Here is a 15216-nt window from a genome sequence, read left to right on the forward strand (position 1 = left end):
TAGATTCTCCACATGAAGCCATGGGGTTCCTTGAGTATCCGAATGTCTGTAAGGTAATTGATTTATTGCTTGCTCCAGTTGATGAAGGGTTGCATGAAATTGATCTACTGTTTCCTTGAGGTGAGCCTGTGATTCTTGGGTCGATGAATATGGACATGGTGCATATGGAAGTGGTGGTTCTTAGGGGTAATTGGATTGGAATTGGGGTGGATAAGGTTTAGGGTCATATGGAGGTGAATGGTTGTGGGTGGCTTGTGAGTATGGTGGTTCAAAGCTATGTTGAGGAGGTGGTTCATAGGCATATGATGGGACTTGTTGGTAACTACAAGGGGGTCCACCATATCTATCATCTTGGTACGCACCTCGAAATGGCTCTTGACCATAGTTATTTGGTGGAGGTTGGTTGTCACGGAAAGGTCCACCGTAACTATTGTCTTGGCATGCATTGTAGGATGGTCGTTGTCCATGGTTTCTTGGAAGGTGTTGTTGCCGAAAGGGTTGATCAGATCCTCGTGGTTCCTTCAATCTTTGATTGTTTTGACCTTGATGCATGTTCCTGTTATAGCTTCCATTCCTTACAACAACATTGGAACCAAACTTAAAGCGACGGGGTGAGAACTCATAATAGCTAATAAAAATTTAAAACAAAAATAAAAACAAAAACAAATAAACAGCAAAAGAAAATATTTACAATAACCAATAATAAGGCACACGTTTGTAATTCCCCGGCAACGGCGCCATTTTTGACGAATGGATTTCTGTCGGTAAAGAAATTCACAAATATAATCGCGTTGTAAGTATAGTTTCTAAACCAACAGAGAATCCTTTCATACAAAAACTTGGTTGTCACAAGTAACAAAACCCAATAAAATTTATAACCGAAGTATTTAAACCTCGGATCGTCTTCTCAAGGAATTGCAGGGAGGTGTGTTTATTATTGGTTATGGAAAAGGTAGAATTTTGGGTTTTTGAAATAGAGAACGAGTAATTTAAATGGCAAGAAAAATAAATTAATAATTATAAAGAAAACTCTTGGCAAGGTATAAGAACTGGAAATCATATCCTAGTTATCCTTATCAGGTGTGATGAGAATTGTTTATCGCTCCCACTTAGTTAACCCTTACTAAATAAAGAAAAGTCAAGTGGACCAATCAATTTGATCCTCAATTCCTAGTCAACTCCTATGGAAAGACTAGCTTTAGAGCGATCCAAATCAATCAGCAATTCCCAAATCTCAATCTACTGCTGAGTTTGACAACTCAAGTGTTACCAATTACTTAACCAAAGCCAAAAGGAGAAAAATCAAAATTATTTATATAATAAATAAAAGAAAGCAATCATAAATCTGAAATACCTCAAATTGCATTAAATAAAGAAATCAATTCTAACATGGAGTTCATAAGCCAAATTGAAGACATGAGTCAAATACAAGTAAAAGCATTAGAATAAATAAAAGTAGAAGAGAAACATTAATTAAAGGAACATTGAACCTGGAATGAAGAGAAGTATCCTAATCATAATAGAAATCCTAAATCCTAATCCTAATCCTAAATCCTAAGAGAGAGGAGAGAGCCTCTCTCTCTAAAAGCTATATCTAAAACCTAAAATTCTGATTTATGAAAGTATTATTTATGAATGAATAGATTTCTCCACTTTATAGCCTCTAATCTGTATTTTCTGGGTCGAAAACTGGGCCAAAAACGGCCCAAAAATTACTGGTTGCAAAATCTGCCACGCTGGTTTTTCATCACTGCGACATATCCACGTGAATCACGCATTTGCGTCACTTATCGTCAGGGAAAATATGGCACATTATATATCATTTCGAAGCCCCGGACGTTTGCTTTCCAACGCAACTGAAACTGTATCATTTGGATCTCTATAGCTCAAGTTATGACCGTTTGAGTGTAAAGAGGTCAAGCTGGACAGCTTAGCAATTTCTTCAACTTCTTGTATTCCTTCCATTTTTGCATGCTTCCTTTCCATCCTCTGAGCCATTCCTGCCCTGTAAACTCTGAAATCACTTAACGCACATATCACGGCATCGAATGGTAATAAGAGAGGATTAATATTAGCAAATGTAAGGCCAAAGAAGCATGTTTTCAATCATAGCACAAAATCAGGAAGGAAAAATGTAAACTCATACAAATCATATGAATAAGTGAGTAAAGAATTGATATAAACCACTCAATTGAGCATAAGATAAACCATAAAATAGTGATTTATCATTGTCTTTCATAGTGGTCACAAGGATGAGGTAAGGGTGATTGGTTGTATGAGGGGTATAAATCATAGGATGGTGTTTGGTAAAATGGGGCTTGTGAGGTAGGTTGAGAACTATATTGAGGAGGTGGTTCATAGGCATATGGTGGTAGTTGTTGGTAGTCACTAGGAGATCCGCCATAGCCATCGGGTTGGTATGCATCTTGGAATGGCTCTTACTCGTAGTGCATTGGAGGAGGCAGTTGCCATGAAGGTTGTCCATAAGCTTGAGGCTCCTCCCACCTTCGATCGCTCCATCGTTGATGCATGTTCTCATTGTAATCTCTATTTCCTGCAACATAGTTATAACCAAACTCATAGCCAAATGGGTGAGAGTTCATGATAGCAAGAGAAAATAGAAACAAACACTAACAAGAAATAATGAAAATAAACTCCTAAAACTAGCAACACCTAACAAAGAAGCAAAAGGAAAACATATTCACAATATTTACAATAACTAATAATAAGGCACACATTTGCAACTTCCCGGCAACGGCGCCAAAAACTTGACGCAGAAAAATTGTCGGTAAAGAATTTTTCAATAAAATCGCGTTGAAGTATAGATCTAAACTGACAATTAAACCTTAATCAATGTTTAATATGTTTGTCACAAGTACAACCCCAATATAAAAATAAACTGAAGTATTCAAATCTTAGGTCGTCTCTCAAGGAATTACAGGAAAGTGTGTTTAATATTGGTTATGATTGTATCTTTTTGGGGTTTTGAAATAAGGGACAAGAAATGTAAATAAATAAAAATAAACTAGCAACTAAGAAAAGTCCTAGCAAGGGTTGATAATTGAAATTCCTATCCTCATTATCATTGTCAATTGTGATGGTAATTGTCTTTTGCTATCACTTAGTTAACCTCTAACAATTGAAGAAAAGTCAAGTGAGCAAAAATCAACTTAACTTCACAAGTCCTAATCAAAGACTAGATTTAGTGAAGCTTAAGCCAACTAGCAACTTTCAATCACCAATCAACGAGAGACTTTGACAACTCAAGAGTCTCCAAATTACTCAATCCAAGCTAAGAACATAAAAATCTAATTTAAAATCCAACCAAGCATTTTATTAAACACTTGGAAGGTACAAAATAAAACATAGAAAATTAAAGAGAAAACAATAAAACCTAAGACTAACAATTACAAGAAATTAATAACCAACAATTAAAGAAGAAACCATAAACATGAAATACTTCAAATTGTATTAAAAGGGAATTAAATCTAGCAAGAAGAGTTCATAAACTAAATTGAAAAAATAAAGAAATCAACAAGAGAAGATAAACTAAGATACTAGGACAATAAAAGGTAGAAAAGAAACTAAATTAAAGCAAGATGGAAATCTGAATTTGAGAAGAAATAAAACTAAAAGAAACCCTAAAACCTAGAGAGATGAGAGAGCCTCTCTCTCTAGAATTCTACATCTAAACCTAAAGTGTGTGAATGAATGAATGAAAAGTGAGTGACATCCAGCTCCACTCCCCAGCCTCTAATCTTCATTTTCGGGCTTGAAACTGGGTGAAAAGCAGCCAAGAAATCACCCCTATCATTTTCTGTTTAATGCAGCACGTGACGCTCGTCACGCGTACGCGTCAATTACGTGTACGTGTCATTTAACCTTGCACCTAGCCACGCGTACGCGTCGATAGCAGCTTCTCAAAACTTCAATTTCTTGTGTTCCTCTTCTTTTGCATGCTTCATTTCCATCCTCTAAGTTATTCTTGCCCTATAAACTCTGAAATCACTTAACGCAACGGCATCGAATGATAATAAAAGAGGATTAAAAATTAGCAATTTTAAGGCCTAGGAAGCATGTTTTTAATCATAGCACAAAATTCGAAAGGATTTACAAAACCATGCAATTTACATAAATAAGTGTGAGAATAGTTGATAAAATTCACTCAGTTCAATACAAAATAAACCATAAAATAGTGGTTTATCAGGATACACGACAGAAAGATCATATCTGGGTTAACTGTAGGATGTGTCGGGTATGAAAATGTAACCGACACGTGAGCTCATGGCCAGTAGAACAGGCATGCATCATATGCATTTATTTGAATTGTTTGGATGTGCATTTTACTATTGTGTTGTGCTTATGTGTTTTATCTGATTACGTGCTATGTGTTATGTGTTATGTGCTTTCTATATGCTTGTTTGTGTGTTTGATTGTTTGATTTGATTATGTTTGCTAGTGCACGAAGGTGATGAAGGTTGAGGTAGATTGATTTCATGATTGCCCTTAGATTCTAATTTATGTGTTCAATGTATAAAAGAGAGAGATGGTAGTATGTTGGTTAGAAAATCCTTAGGTGTCTTTGGCCCTCACAGAAAAGATTTTAAAGACTCGGTTTACTTTTTCAAATCACACTTGATTAAAAAACAATTGTATATGAAATTATATATATAAGTAAGTGGAAATAATTTAAAAATAAAGAAAATAAAGACTGCGAGCTTTTATAAAGAGATAAACTTTTCTGAGATGTGCGATGACCAATTATTTCTATTACATTTGTGACATTTCCTCTTCCTACTGAGGACCGTATAGTTTGGTTCTTAACCTCTTATATCCCATATTTGGAAATAGATGACAAAGCCTTCAAAAGTTTACGAAGTATTGGGCGTGCTTTCTTTGTTTTTTTAAATGTTTCTTCGCCTTTATTATTGCCATAAATTTTGTACAGAGGAATAGAAAATTGTAATTATAATATATATATATATATATGTGTGTGTATAATATTTGTATAAGCTACTGTTCCTATAAATAAAGAATACTATGACGATGTAGATGTATTTATATTCGTATGATGTATAACAAAAAAATGCCTTCTATTTTAAGTTTTGTTTTACTTAAAAGGCTCCTACTTATTATACTTATATATAGTTAAGTCGTGTAATATCTTCGTTATTAGAGTAGTGCAGACGAAAGCGTAATATTCTAATAGTGAAGGTATTACAAGAATCAATTTTTGTAATATCACGAATATATTATTTTATATTGAGAATTTGTTCTTTCACTATAAAATTCAATTTTGGTGATTTTAACTTCTAGAGAATCAATTATTGGCCTATGAAAACCAATTCTTGGGCTCTGTTTTGCTTCAAATCATCAAGTTTGGACCTCTTCTTATTTCTTCGCCTGAAATTTTCCATTTTAGTGTATGTCTTGCAAACTGATTTTCCTAATTTTAACTTCAAAAATAATACTTTGATTTGTCCAATTTCTGATTTTATGCTTGTCTTCAGAATCTACATTCTTGATCTTCAAAGTCATCAAGCTTTTGAAGAGTGACCATTGTATGGTTTGTGAGAAAATTCCAACAAAACAAATAAGAGGGATAATAGGCCAAAACCTTAATGGACTAAATTGATAAGTGTACCAAATTGCTCTAAGTAATACTACGATGAATGAATATCGTTTTCACGATGATTAAAGAATTGAACAAGCAACTTCTAATCAAACCTTTAATTAGATCAACAAACTTTTGTAGTAGATGAGATCTTGGAATAATAACGTAATATGTAGTGTAAATGAATGCTTATGAATGATTAGAGAAGTAAACAATGAATGGAGATGTTAAGGTTTCGAAAATGTTTAATTTTTAGAAAAGGGAATGTTCATGCATGTTTGTTTACTTTGATTCATGCAAGATAATTTCACGACAAATCATATATAATCAAATCTCAATTCCCTGGCATTCAATTTCTCTTTATCTTATTTAATCATCAATTCTTTGGTCAATTAATTAAGAAAAAGAGGTTAAGCACAATTCTAATTTAAAGTTTGAAAAATTATGATTATCAGTTTAAGTTAATTCTAATATTAAATTTTTCAAGATAATAAAGGAGTCTAAGACAGAGGTAGAATATTTTTTAATACTTCTAATCATTAAGAATAAGAACGAAATTCAATTCTTGAAAAAGTATCAATGCATTAATTACAATAAAATAAACAATCAAATTACCAATTCATAAAATTAAATAGAGCTCCTAATCCTAATATAAAGGAGTTAGTGATTAATGATAAAAAAAAAGATAAACTATACTAATGAATGTGAAATGCTGGATGATCCTCAGTGAATTATCGCTCGCTTATTTATATTTTAATCATAACCTAATTTTTGAACTTAAACTAATCCTAATTTTATCTTATCGAAGAATAAGATAACTAAACAACAGTTCAAATTTAAATTAGAGCACTTTTATCTTTTTAAAAGTAAAAGAACCTAACAATAACTAATCACTTTCAAATTCAAATATTAAGTATTTGGAGGCGCCAGCTTCTCTTCTTCTTAGAGTTAGGCGCCAGCTTCTCTTCTTCTTTTGCAGGCGTTGGGCTCTCATTTTGGAATAAGGTACCAGCTTCTTGCATTTGAATGCCAGATTATGGGCATTGACCGTCCACACTTGTTGCTTCCTGCGTGTTTTCTTTGATTGCTTCTCTTCACCTAACTTTTTAAAAGAATAATCTTAAATCTATTATATATCTCTAATTTTAAAGTTAAAATATGCCACATGTCACTCTCTTATTGCAATTGAAATCAAATTTTTTTTTCCAAAATTAAAGAACTCTCCCCTATTCTCTCTTCATTTCTCTATCTCTCTCATTTCTTCACTCACTCTATCTCTCTTATATATATCATTATCAATGACTAATTACGAATTCGACAATCAAAATATACAACATAACATTCTCTAATTGTATTTAAATTAAATTAAAATTAAAATCTATTATATATCTCTAATTTTAAGGCCAAAATGTGCCACATGTGTCACTCTCTCATTACAATTGAAATTAAATTTTTTCCTCCAAAATTAAAGAACTCTCCCCTCTTCTCTCTTCATTTCTCTATCTCTCTCATTTCTTCACTCACTCTATCTCTCTTATTTATCATTGTCAATGACTAATTACAAATTTTACAATCAAAATATACAACATAACATTCTCTAATTGTATTTAAATTAAATTAAAATTAAAATTGAAATATAGTTATATTATATATTATATTTATATATTACTAACTAATTTAATAACTAAAATGTGTCACATGACACTCTCTTATTAAAATTTAGAGAAAATATTTTTCTCTAAAATTAGTAAACATCCTTCTTATATTTTCTTATCTACCTCTCTCTTTTTTCTATTTCTCTTTATTCTTCCCACTCTATATATAATTTATAATTCATATTTTATATTAGTAATTTGACAAATCAAAATGTGTCACCAGATATTTTTATTATAATTAAAATAAAAAAAATTTTAACTTCCAAAATTAACAAACTCCCTCTCTCATTCTTCTTCTTTATCTTTCTCTCTCCTTTCTCTCATTCTTTATTTTTCTCTACCTTTATGTTCTATAAAAAATAAAATTAACAACATAATATAATTTAAATAAAAAATATTATTATATACATATTTTTTATTTAATTTTAAATTTTTATTGCTTATCTTTTTAATATATATTTTTACTTCTTTTCTTTTAAATATTTATTACATATAATTTTAAAAAAATACTAATGTTGTGATTAAAAGTTAAAATTAAGATTCAATTGTTTTAAAAAAAATAAGTTAATTTTATGACTATCAATATAAAATTTTTTTAGAATCCCGCTAGGGAACCAATAGAGTAAATATATACAATGGGCTATTTATTTGGCCCAATATGAGTTAAAAAATGAACATCAAAGGTAAAATACTACTAATTTCTCAAACACAATACACCTATACTATCCAGAATAACCATCCGGGTACCAGGGATAATAAACATCTGATATCCTACTGAATCGAACATCCCTATACCCCATTGCACACATTGTATAGATACTCCATTGGCTCCCTATACTTTCTCTTTTTTTTATGTTAATATCTAATTATATTTTTATATATATAAAAATATATTATTTTTAAATAGCAAACATAAAAATTAATTATTTCTATTTGTACAATAAACTTAATATCTAATTAAATATAAAAATATACACGTTAAATTCTTTCAAATTTTAGATAAATATTAAAATTAAGTAAAAAAAATTAAACTCTTTCATTTGAAAATAATAACTAAAAAAACTTATTATTTAATTTTGTTTAAGACTCTGGTCTTATTAGCTGATGGGAATTTTTGTCCTTTACAATTATTTTATAAAAGTAGTTTAATGCTATAAATTTTTTGTGTCATAATTTATAATATCAAAATCAATGTAATTTTAAAAGATTTATATTCCCGTAATAGTATGACAGGTAAAAATACTAGTACACAATAATTTTAAAGCAACTCCAAATATATAAATTTGTTATAAAATAATTCTAAGAATCATAATTCATTTGTGAATGTGTATTTATTAAAAGGAAAAAATAATTTCAAGTGCTAATTAATTCCTTTTACTCAAAATAAGAGTCATATTTTCATTCTGTGATAATCATCATTTATATAAAATATCAGTCATTATTAGATATAAATACATACAAAAAATGAGTGATAAGATCATTCTTCTTCATTTGAGCAACATCCAACATTCTCGCTCTCTCTTCCTCTCTCTCTCTCTCATATTTAGGTGATTATGATATTTCAAAAGATGTTTAAAAAAAAATATTACCAAAACTTGAAAAAAATATGTCACCGTAACTACCATATATATATATATATTAAAAATTTAAAAAAATAATTGGAACCCTGTCAAATTCAAACCATGTACATGACTTGAAGGATAGCAAACTAAACAACCAAAAATCAAATACTACTATTATTATCGTTTTATTCTAATAACTAAAAACTTCATTTGAACAGATTATATTTAGTACTTAAACTTTTATTTTATCCTTTAACGGGCCGGAAGAGATGACATATTTTTTTCAGTCCCAAAGTTGGTCCAAGGTTTGGTAAGGTCCATGTTGAGCCACAAAACGTTCCCCTCCGAAACCCCTAAACTGTGGTATCTCCTTTATCTTCTCCAAATCAGTGTGACTCAGCTTCCAATCAAATATTCGAAGATTTTGCTTCATTCTGTCTTTGTTGAAGCTCTTGACTATTGGAATAGCACCTTGTTGTATTATCCATCTCAATGCAACCTGCAATTGTACAAAGAATGTTGCAATAAGAAGAGTAGAAATATATATATATGGTAGTGGGAATTGGGAAATTGTGACTAACTTGTGGCAGAGTGTTGGATGTGTTGGTGGCAATGTTCTTAAGTATTGGACTGCCCATGACAGCAAGTGAACCCCAGACAGCACCATTAGCTCCCAAAGGAGACCATGCAGCCACATGTATTCCTTTTTCCGTACAGAACTCCCTTAGTTTATCCTGTCGCCATGCTACATTCATTTCCACCTGTAAGACATTGATGGCAATGGCAAAGGAAGAAGGGGAGGGAGAACAAAGGAGACAGGAGAATAATAAGGGTTGGAGTAAGGTATTTGCTCCCGTACATATATAGCCAGAACAAAAGTACTATTTATACCATGATTCCAAAAATCAAACCGCTTCAATTGGGAATTGATCTTTTGGCCAGTTCAATTGATATAAAAAACTACCTAATAAAAAATCAGTAAAAAATCGATCCAATGAGTGTATAATCGATAAACCGTATGAACCTGTCTGATTTTTTGAAGCTCTTTTGGTACGGTGTTAATTTTCTTAAAATGATGCCGTTTTAAATTAAAAAATAGTTTCTCTCTTTCTTTTAATAACCCAATAATTCTAAATTTGTTGAGTTATTATTATTATTATTATTATTATTAAGAAAAAAATCAGTTTTATGCCAATATTATATGTTTATCATTTATGTATTTTTTTTATTTTCTTTAGTTATAAACTTTGATGTTTGGATTTGTTTGTGAATTTTTAATGATAATTAATAAATAGGTTATTATTATAAAATTGTGAAATTTTAAAGTTTAATAATTTAAAAATTATTAAATTTAAATATTTAAAATTATATATTAAATTTTTAATAATTTTATTTTATATTTAATTAAATCGGTTTAACTACGATTCAACTTTAGTTAGACTATTAAATTATTGAACCAATTACTTTATTGATTTATTGATCGTCGGTTGAGCCTTCGTAATCTTGATTTATATACTAAAATCAATTATAAAAAGTAACTATTATATATTTTTATATAAATACATGTGTTGTTGAATTTATTTTTAATTTATATTTTATATTTTAATACATATTTTATGTTAGTAGTTAATTTTAGGTACATCTAATATAAATGTAGTGAGAATGTATAGAAGTACAGAGAACAAATGATATATTTGTATTTTTTTTTTCTAAAGACAAAGCATACTTTTGTATGCTATGTATAACTATAATACGTATATGAGTGTAAATCTGGAGTACAGCGTAAAATTAAAAATTATATATATAGATGACAATAAAAATCAATTAAAGTAGTTTAATATTTTATTTTTTATTTATTAATTATTGTTAAAATAAATAAATAATTTTAAACGTAGCAAATACATAATTATAGATGTTAAGGTAATATTGAATTTTTATCTATTAGTATTACTCAATTAAAATCTTAAAAATAATTAAGGATAAATAATAAATAAATTATTGTCTTGTAGGTTGTGTCTTATTATGTCAAAAATAAATAAATAAATAAATAAATAAAACCCATTGTTTAGCAAACAAATAGCAAATATGTGTTACTGTGTTTATGTATTTCTGAACATAGACACCAACCAAATACATCCTTTTGCAAGGAGATATAATTTGCAAGAGGATTTAAAACACCTAATAGTAAAATAATGTGTTTAGATAATCAATAGAAAATAATTTAAAATTTTAACAAGAAATTTTAACTATTCAAAATATTGGATTTCAATTTCCACCAATGGAAAGGAAATTTCTATCCCTCTTTCTTGCCTAAACTAACAAAGAGAAGAGTCAACCACATTAAATGAGGAAAATATATTTTAAAAAAATAATATTAGTGACATAAATTTATTATTTTATTTCTCTGAAAATGAATATTTGGTGAATGCATGAAGGTGATGTAATTACCTCATAAAAAAAAGAGAATTATATAAATACATGTAATATATTTACTTCATCCAAACGTTTGAAATTCTTTGAAATTTAAAAATATTTTTTATCTAAACACAACCAACACAGTTTGTTTGGATGAGATATTTTTAGGATAGAAGAACGTATGTTTTTAAAGCATATAAAAAATCTTAGAAATAAAATGTTGTGTTTGGATACTTAATTGAAATTATTTAAATTTAAAAAACTTTTAATAAATAATTTTAACAACAAAAACCAGGAGATTTTCATTTTATTTATATTTAGAGAATTTTAGTTTCCATTTTTTTCTCTCAATCCTAAACCCTATTTATTTAACATAAATAATGATATCTCCCACTAATTTGTGAAATAAAAATATTTGATAAAAAAAATAGCCAAAAATAACTAGAATTTATGTTATTTAGTATTTATTAATTGTTACAACAATTAATGAAAACTAAATAATTGTTGAAATTAATTTTTGTGTTTTTTTAATCATATTTTATGACAATAAATTTACAAAAATATAAACTTGTTACATTGATTTTACATTGGTTTGAAATTTTCGTTATATTATACTTACTTCAAAATAATATAAATTATGCCTCAAATTCAATTATTTTTATTATTGCATTAGAATATAATAAGTTATAAATAGCTGTAACATAAGCATCTATTTTCATATAAAAAATTTTAAAGATAAACTATTATAATTATCCTGATAAAAAAATATTTTTTAAATTAAACGAAATTCAATTGCGACATTTAAATGTTCTTACATTTAAAATTCTATAAAACTTAAAACTCTATCCAAATAAACCCTCAATTCTTATACTAAGAAACTAATGATCTTTTATACCACAGTCCTTCAAGTTGTACAAATCCTAACCTTAGTCCTAGGGCTTTTAGTCTTAATAACTGGCTTGACGATCACTCTAAAAAATCAACTTGAATCATAATTAAGGTGCATTTGATTTACGTTTTTATTTTTAATATTTTTTATTTTTAAAATTTTACAAAAAATAAAAATAAAAAGTAAAAGTTAAAAATAAAATTTTAATTTATTATTTGTTTTTACAAGATTCAAAAAATAAAAAATATTAAAAATAAAATCGTAAAACAAACACACCTTTACAATTTCACATACACTTTTAATGACAAAAATTGAACATTCACCAAACCACATAATTACATTTTGTAGATTGTATTAAGAGAATTGTACCTGGTTAAGAGCAGGAGGAATAGTTGCATTTTCTAGAAGTTGTGAGAGCTTCTTCACACCAAAATTGCTAACACCAATTGACTTAGCTAAACCCAATTTGGAGCACAGTTCCATATCCTCCCATGTCCCTTTAATGTCCAAAGGAAGAATGTCCCCTTCCATGAACTTGGTCCCTGTCACCCCTTTTCTCAACCTCACTGGAAAATGGATTAGGTAAAGATCCACATACTCTAGGCCCAACCTCCTTAGAGCGTTAATCAATTTTCAACCCAAAATAAAAATTAAAAACTAATCAATCAGACAGAATCAAAACCTCTAAACATAATAAGGGAAAAAAAAAGAGAGCATAATACTATAATTTTTATGGATGAACATGAACTTCGTCATTTTTATTCACGAAACTCATATATCAAAAATTTCACCTCATTTTCGGGTTGGTGTTAATTTATGAAGAGCCTTTTCTTTCTTTTTAAATGCAACAAAAAAAAAAAAAAAACCCGCATCAATTAGACAAAACAAATTAAAGAAAATAATAAAATAATTATACAGTATCAAACCCAACACATATAACAATAAATTTTTTTTAAAGAGTCAAAGAAAATAACTTTTTTTATCTTATTATTTATTCGAAAGACAAAACGTTTTTCTATAATTTGAACACTTTTAATTGGTCTCCAATCATCGAAATAATTAATCTAAGCAGCCCTTGACACAAATTACAATTTACATAAACCATCACTTAAACCAGTTGCTTAGATAATTAGGAATCGATTAAAAATTTTTGAATTGTGAATACGTTGTTTTGTTGGGATAAATGTTCAAATACAAAAAAGGACAATTACTCAAACAACAACAACAACAAAATAAATAAATAAATAAATAAAAGGAGAGTAGAATTACTGTAGTGATTTCTTGAGTGCGGGTAGCACAAGGCCAGGATGAGCATCAGTACACCATAGCTTGGAAGTGACAAAAATGTCAGTCCTACTCTTAAGAACACCTTTCTGAATTGCACGTGCTATGGCTTCGCCAAGAGGTCCCTCAGAGCCATAGTATGCTGCGGTATCAAAATGCCTGTAACCAGCTTCAATTGCAGCAATGAATGCAGGGATCAGTTCATGAGATGGTGGCAATGGAACAGTACCAGTCCCAAATCCTATCATGGGCATCTTCTTCCCTGAGTTTAGCACCACTTGTGGTACTTCATTTCGATCCATTATTATTATTGATGCTCATCTAAAAACTTAGTATCAAAAGGGATATATATATATATATGCATGCATGATGAATACTTATTTATTTATTAGTTTATTATTTTTTGAAACATGCATGCACAAAGCCGTTGGTTAATGTATGTTCAAGATTGCGCCGTCAAAGGATTAATTAGGTGCATTGAATATATACTTTTTGACTACTTGTTTCGGTTTATTACCTTAATTGTTGCAATAAATTTTATCTTTACACGTCATTAAAAAGATTGAATATCTATTCTATTATATAAAAATCGAGTTTTTGGATAAAACTGACGTGGCATGTGAGAGTGTTTTTTAATTTATTTCTTTTAATTCATTAAATACAAGTTATTATGATAAATTAACTATATCAATTAATTGATTTGATTAGATATTTAAATACAAAAAAGTTCTGGATACAAGCCATTAAGGCTTGTATGCTTTACAAGTTAACGAATAAACCTCAAAAACGGATGCAAGGTCTACGTTCTTCTTCTTCTTTTCTTTCGTTTATTGCCTTTTCTTTCTCCTTCTTCTTCTTTTTGCTGCACGTTCTTCTTCCTCTTCCTCTTCTTTTTCTTCTTCTTCTTCTTCTTTTCTTTCGTTTCTTTCTTTCTCTTTCTCGTTCTTCTTCTTCTTGCACGTTCTTCTTCCTCTTCCTCTTCTTCTTCTTTTCTTTTGTTTCTTGCCTTCTCTTTCTCCTTCTTCTTCTTCTTGCTACACGTTCTTCTTCCTCATTCTGTTCTTCTTCTTCATTTACGTGCTTTTCTCTCTGTTTTCTTTCTTCGTTATTCTCTATTTCCATTATTTTTTGACATCAAGCTCTGAAATCGTTTTTGAAGAAGAAGAAGCAGTAGAAGATGAGGAGGAGAAAGAGAAAGAGTTATGAAATATGCATAAGGTATACTTCAACGAATTTTGGATGTATTTCTTAAATCCTTTGGGTGTATTTTTGTAATCCTTTGGGTGTATTTCTATAATCGTTTGGGTGAATTCCTGTAACCGTTTGGGTGTATTTCTGTAATCCTTTGGGTGTATTTCTGTAATCGTTGGGGTGTATTTCTATAATCGTTTGGGTGTATTTCTGAAGTTCCATTATCTTCAAATTTGGCAAGAAAATTATTTTCATGGAGGAAGAAGAAGAAGAGTCGTTAATAATGTATGGTGAGTAGCACGCTTTGGAAACAGAAAGTTGTTGAATAACGTGCGTTTTATTTACTCTTGAATGTGGAAGTGTGTAATGCGTTAATTAAGTGTAATGCGTGTGTTTTATTGGACTTGTAAGACTTGTAAGATAAAAAGACTTGTATGTGTAGCAGGCCTCATTTAAATATTATATAATTTATTATAATTTATATCAATTTGATTTGACAGTATTTTCTAATTTATTTATTTTAATATTCTGTTAGTATTTTTTTATGAGTTTGGAAAACTCCAATTTAAATTTGTGATGATCAAACATTATTAAAATAATTAATTA

The 15216-nt window shown here is 29.2% G+C and overlaps 1 protein-coding gene across 1 annotated transcript; it reads right to left on the reverse strand.

The window, feature by feature from the left end:
* Window positions 1-8886: 8886 nt before the first annotated feature.
* LOC107642068 (methylecgonone reductase-like) lies at window positions 8887-13741 on the reverse strand. Its single transcript, XM_016345388.3, has 4 exons — window positions 13405-13741; window positions 12505-12748; window positions 9413-9592; window positions 8887-9330 (listed from the first exon to the last, which is right to left on the reverse strand). The coding sequence occupies exons 1-4, from the start codon at window positions 13719-13721 to the stop codon at window positions 9115-9117; spliced, it is 957 nt and encodes a 318-aa protein (XP_016200874.1). The 5' UTR covers window positions 13722-13741; the 3' UTR covers window positions 8887-9114.
* Window positions 13742-15216: the final 1475 nt, after the last annotated feature.

This window comes from Arachis ipaensis, chromosome B5 (genome assembly GCF_059453495.1).
Source record: "Arachis ipaensis isolate K30076 ecotype BB chromosome B5, ASM5945349v1, whole genome shotgun sequence".
Lineage (NCBI taxonomy): Eukaryota > Viridiplantae > Streptophyta > Magnoliopsida > Fabales > Fabaceae > Arachis > Arachis ipaensis.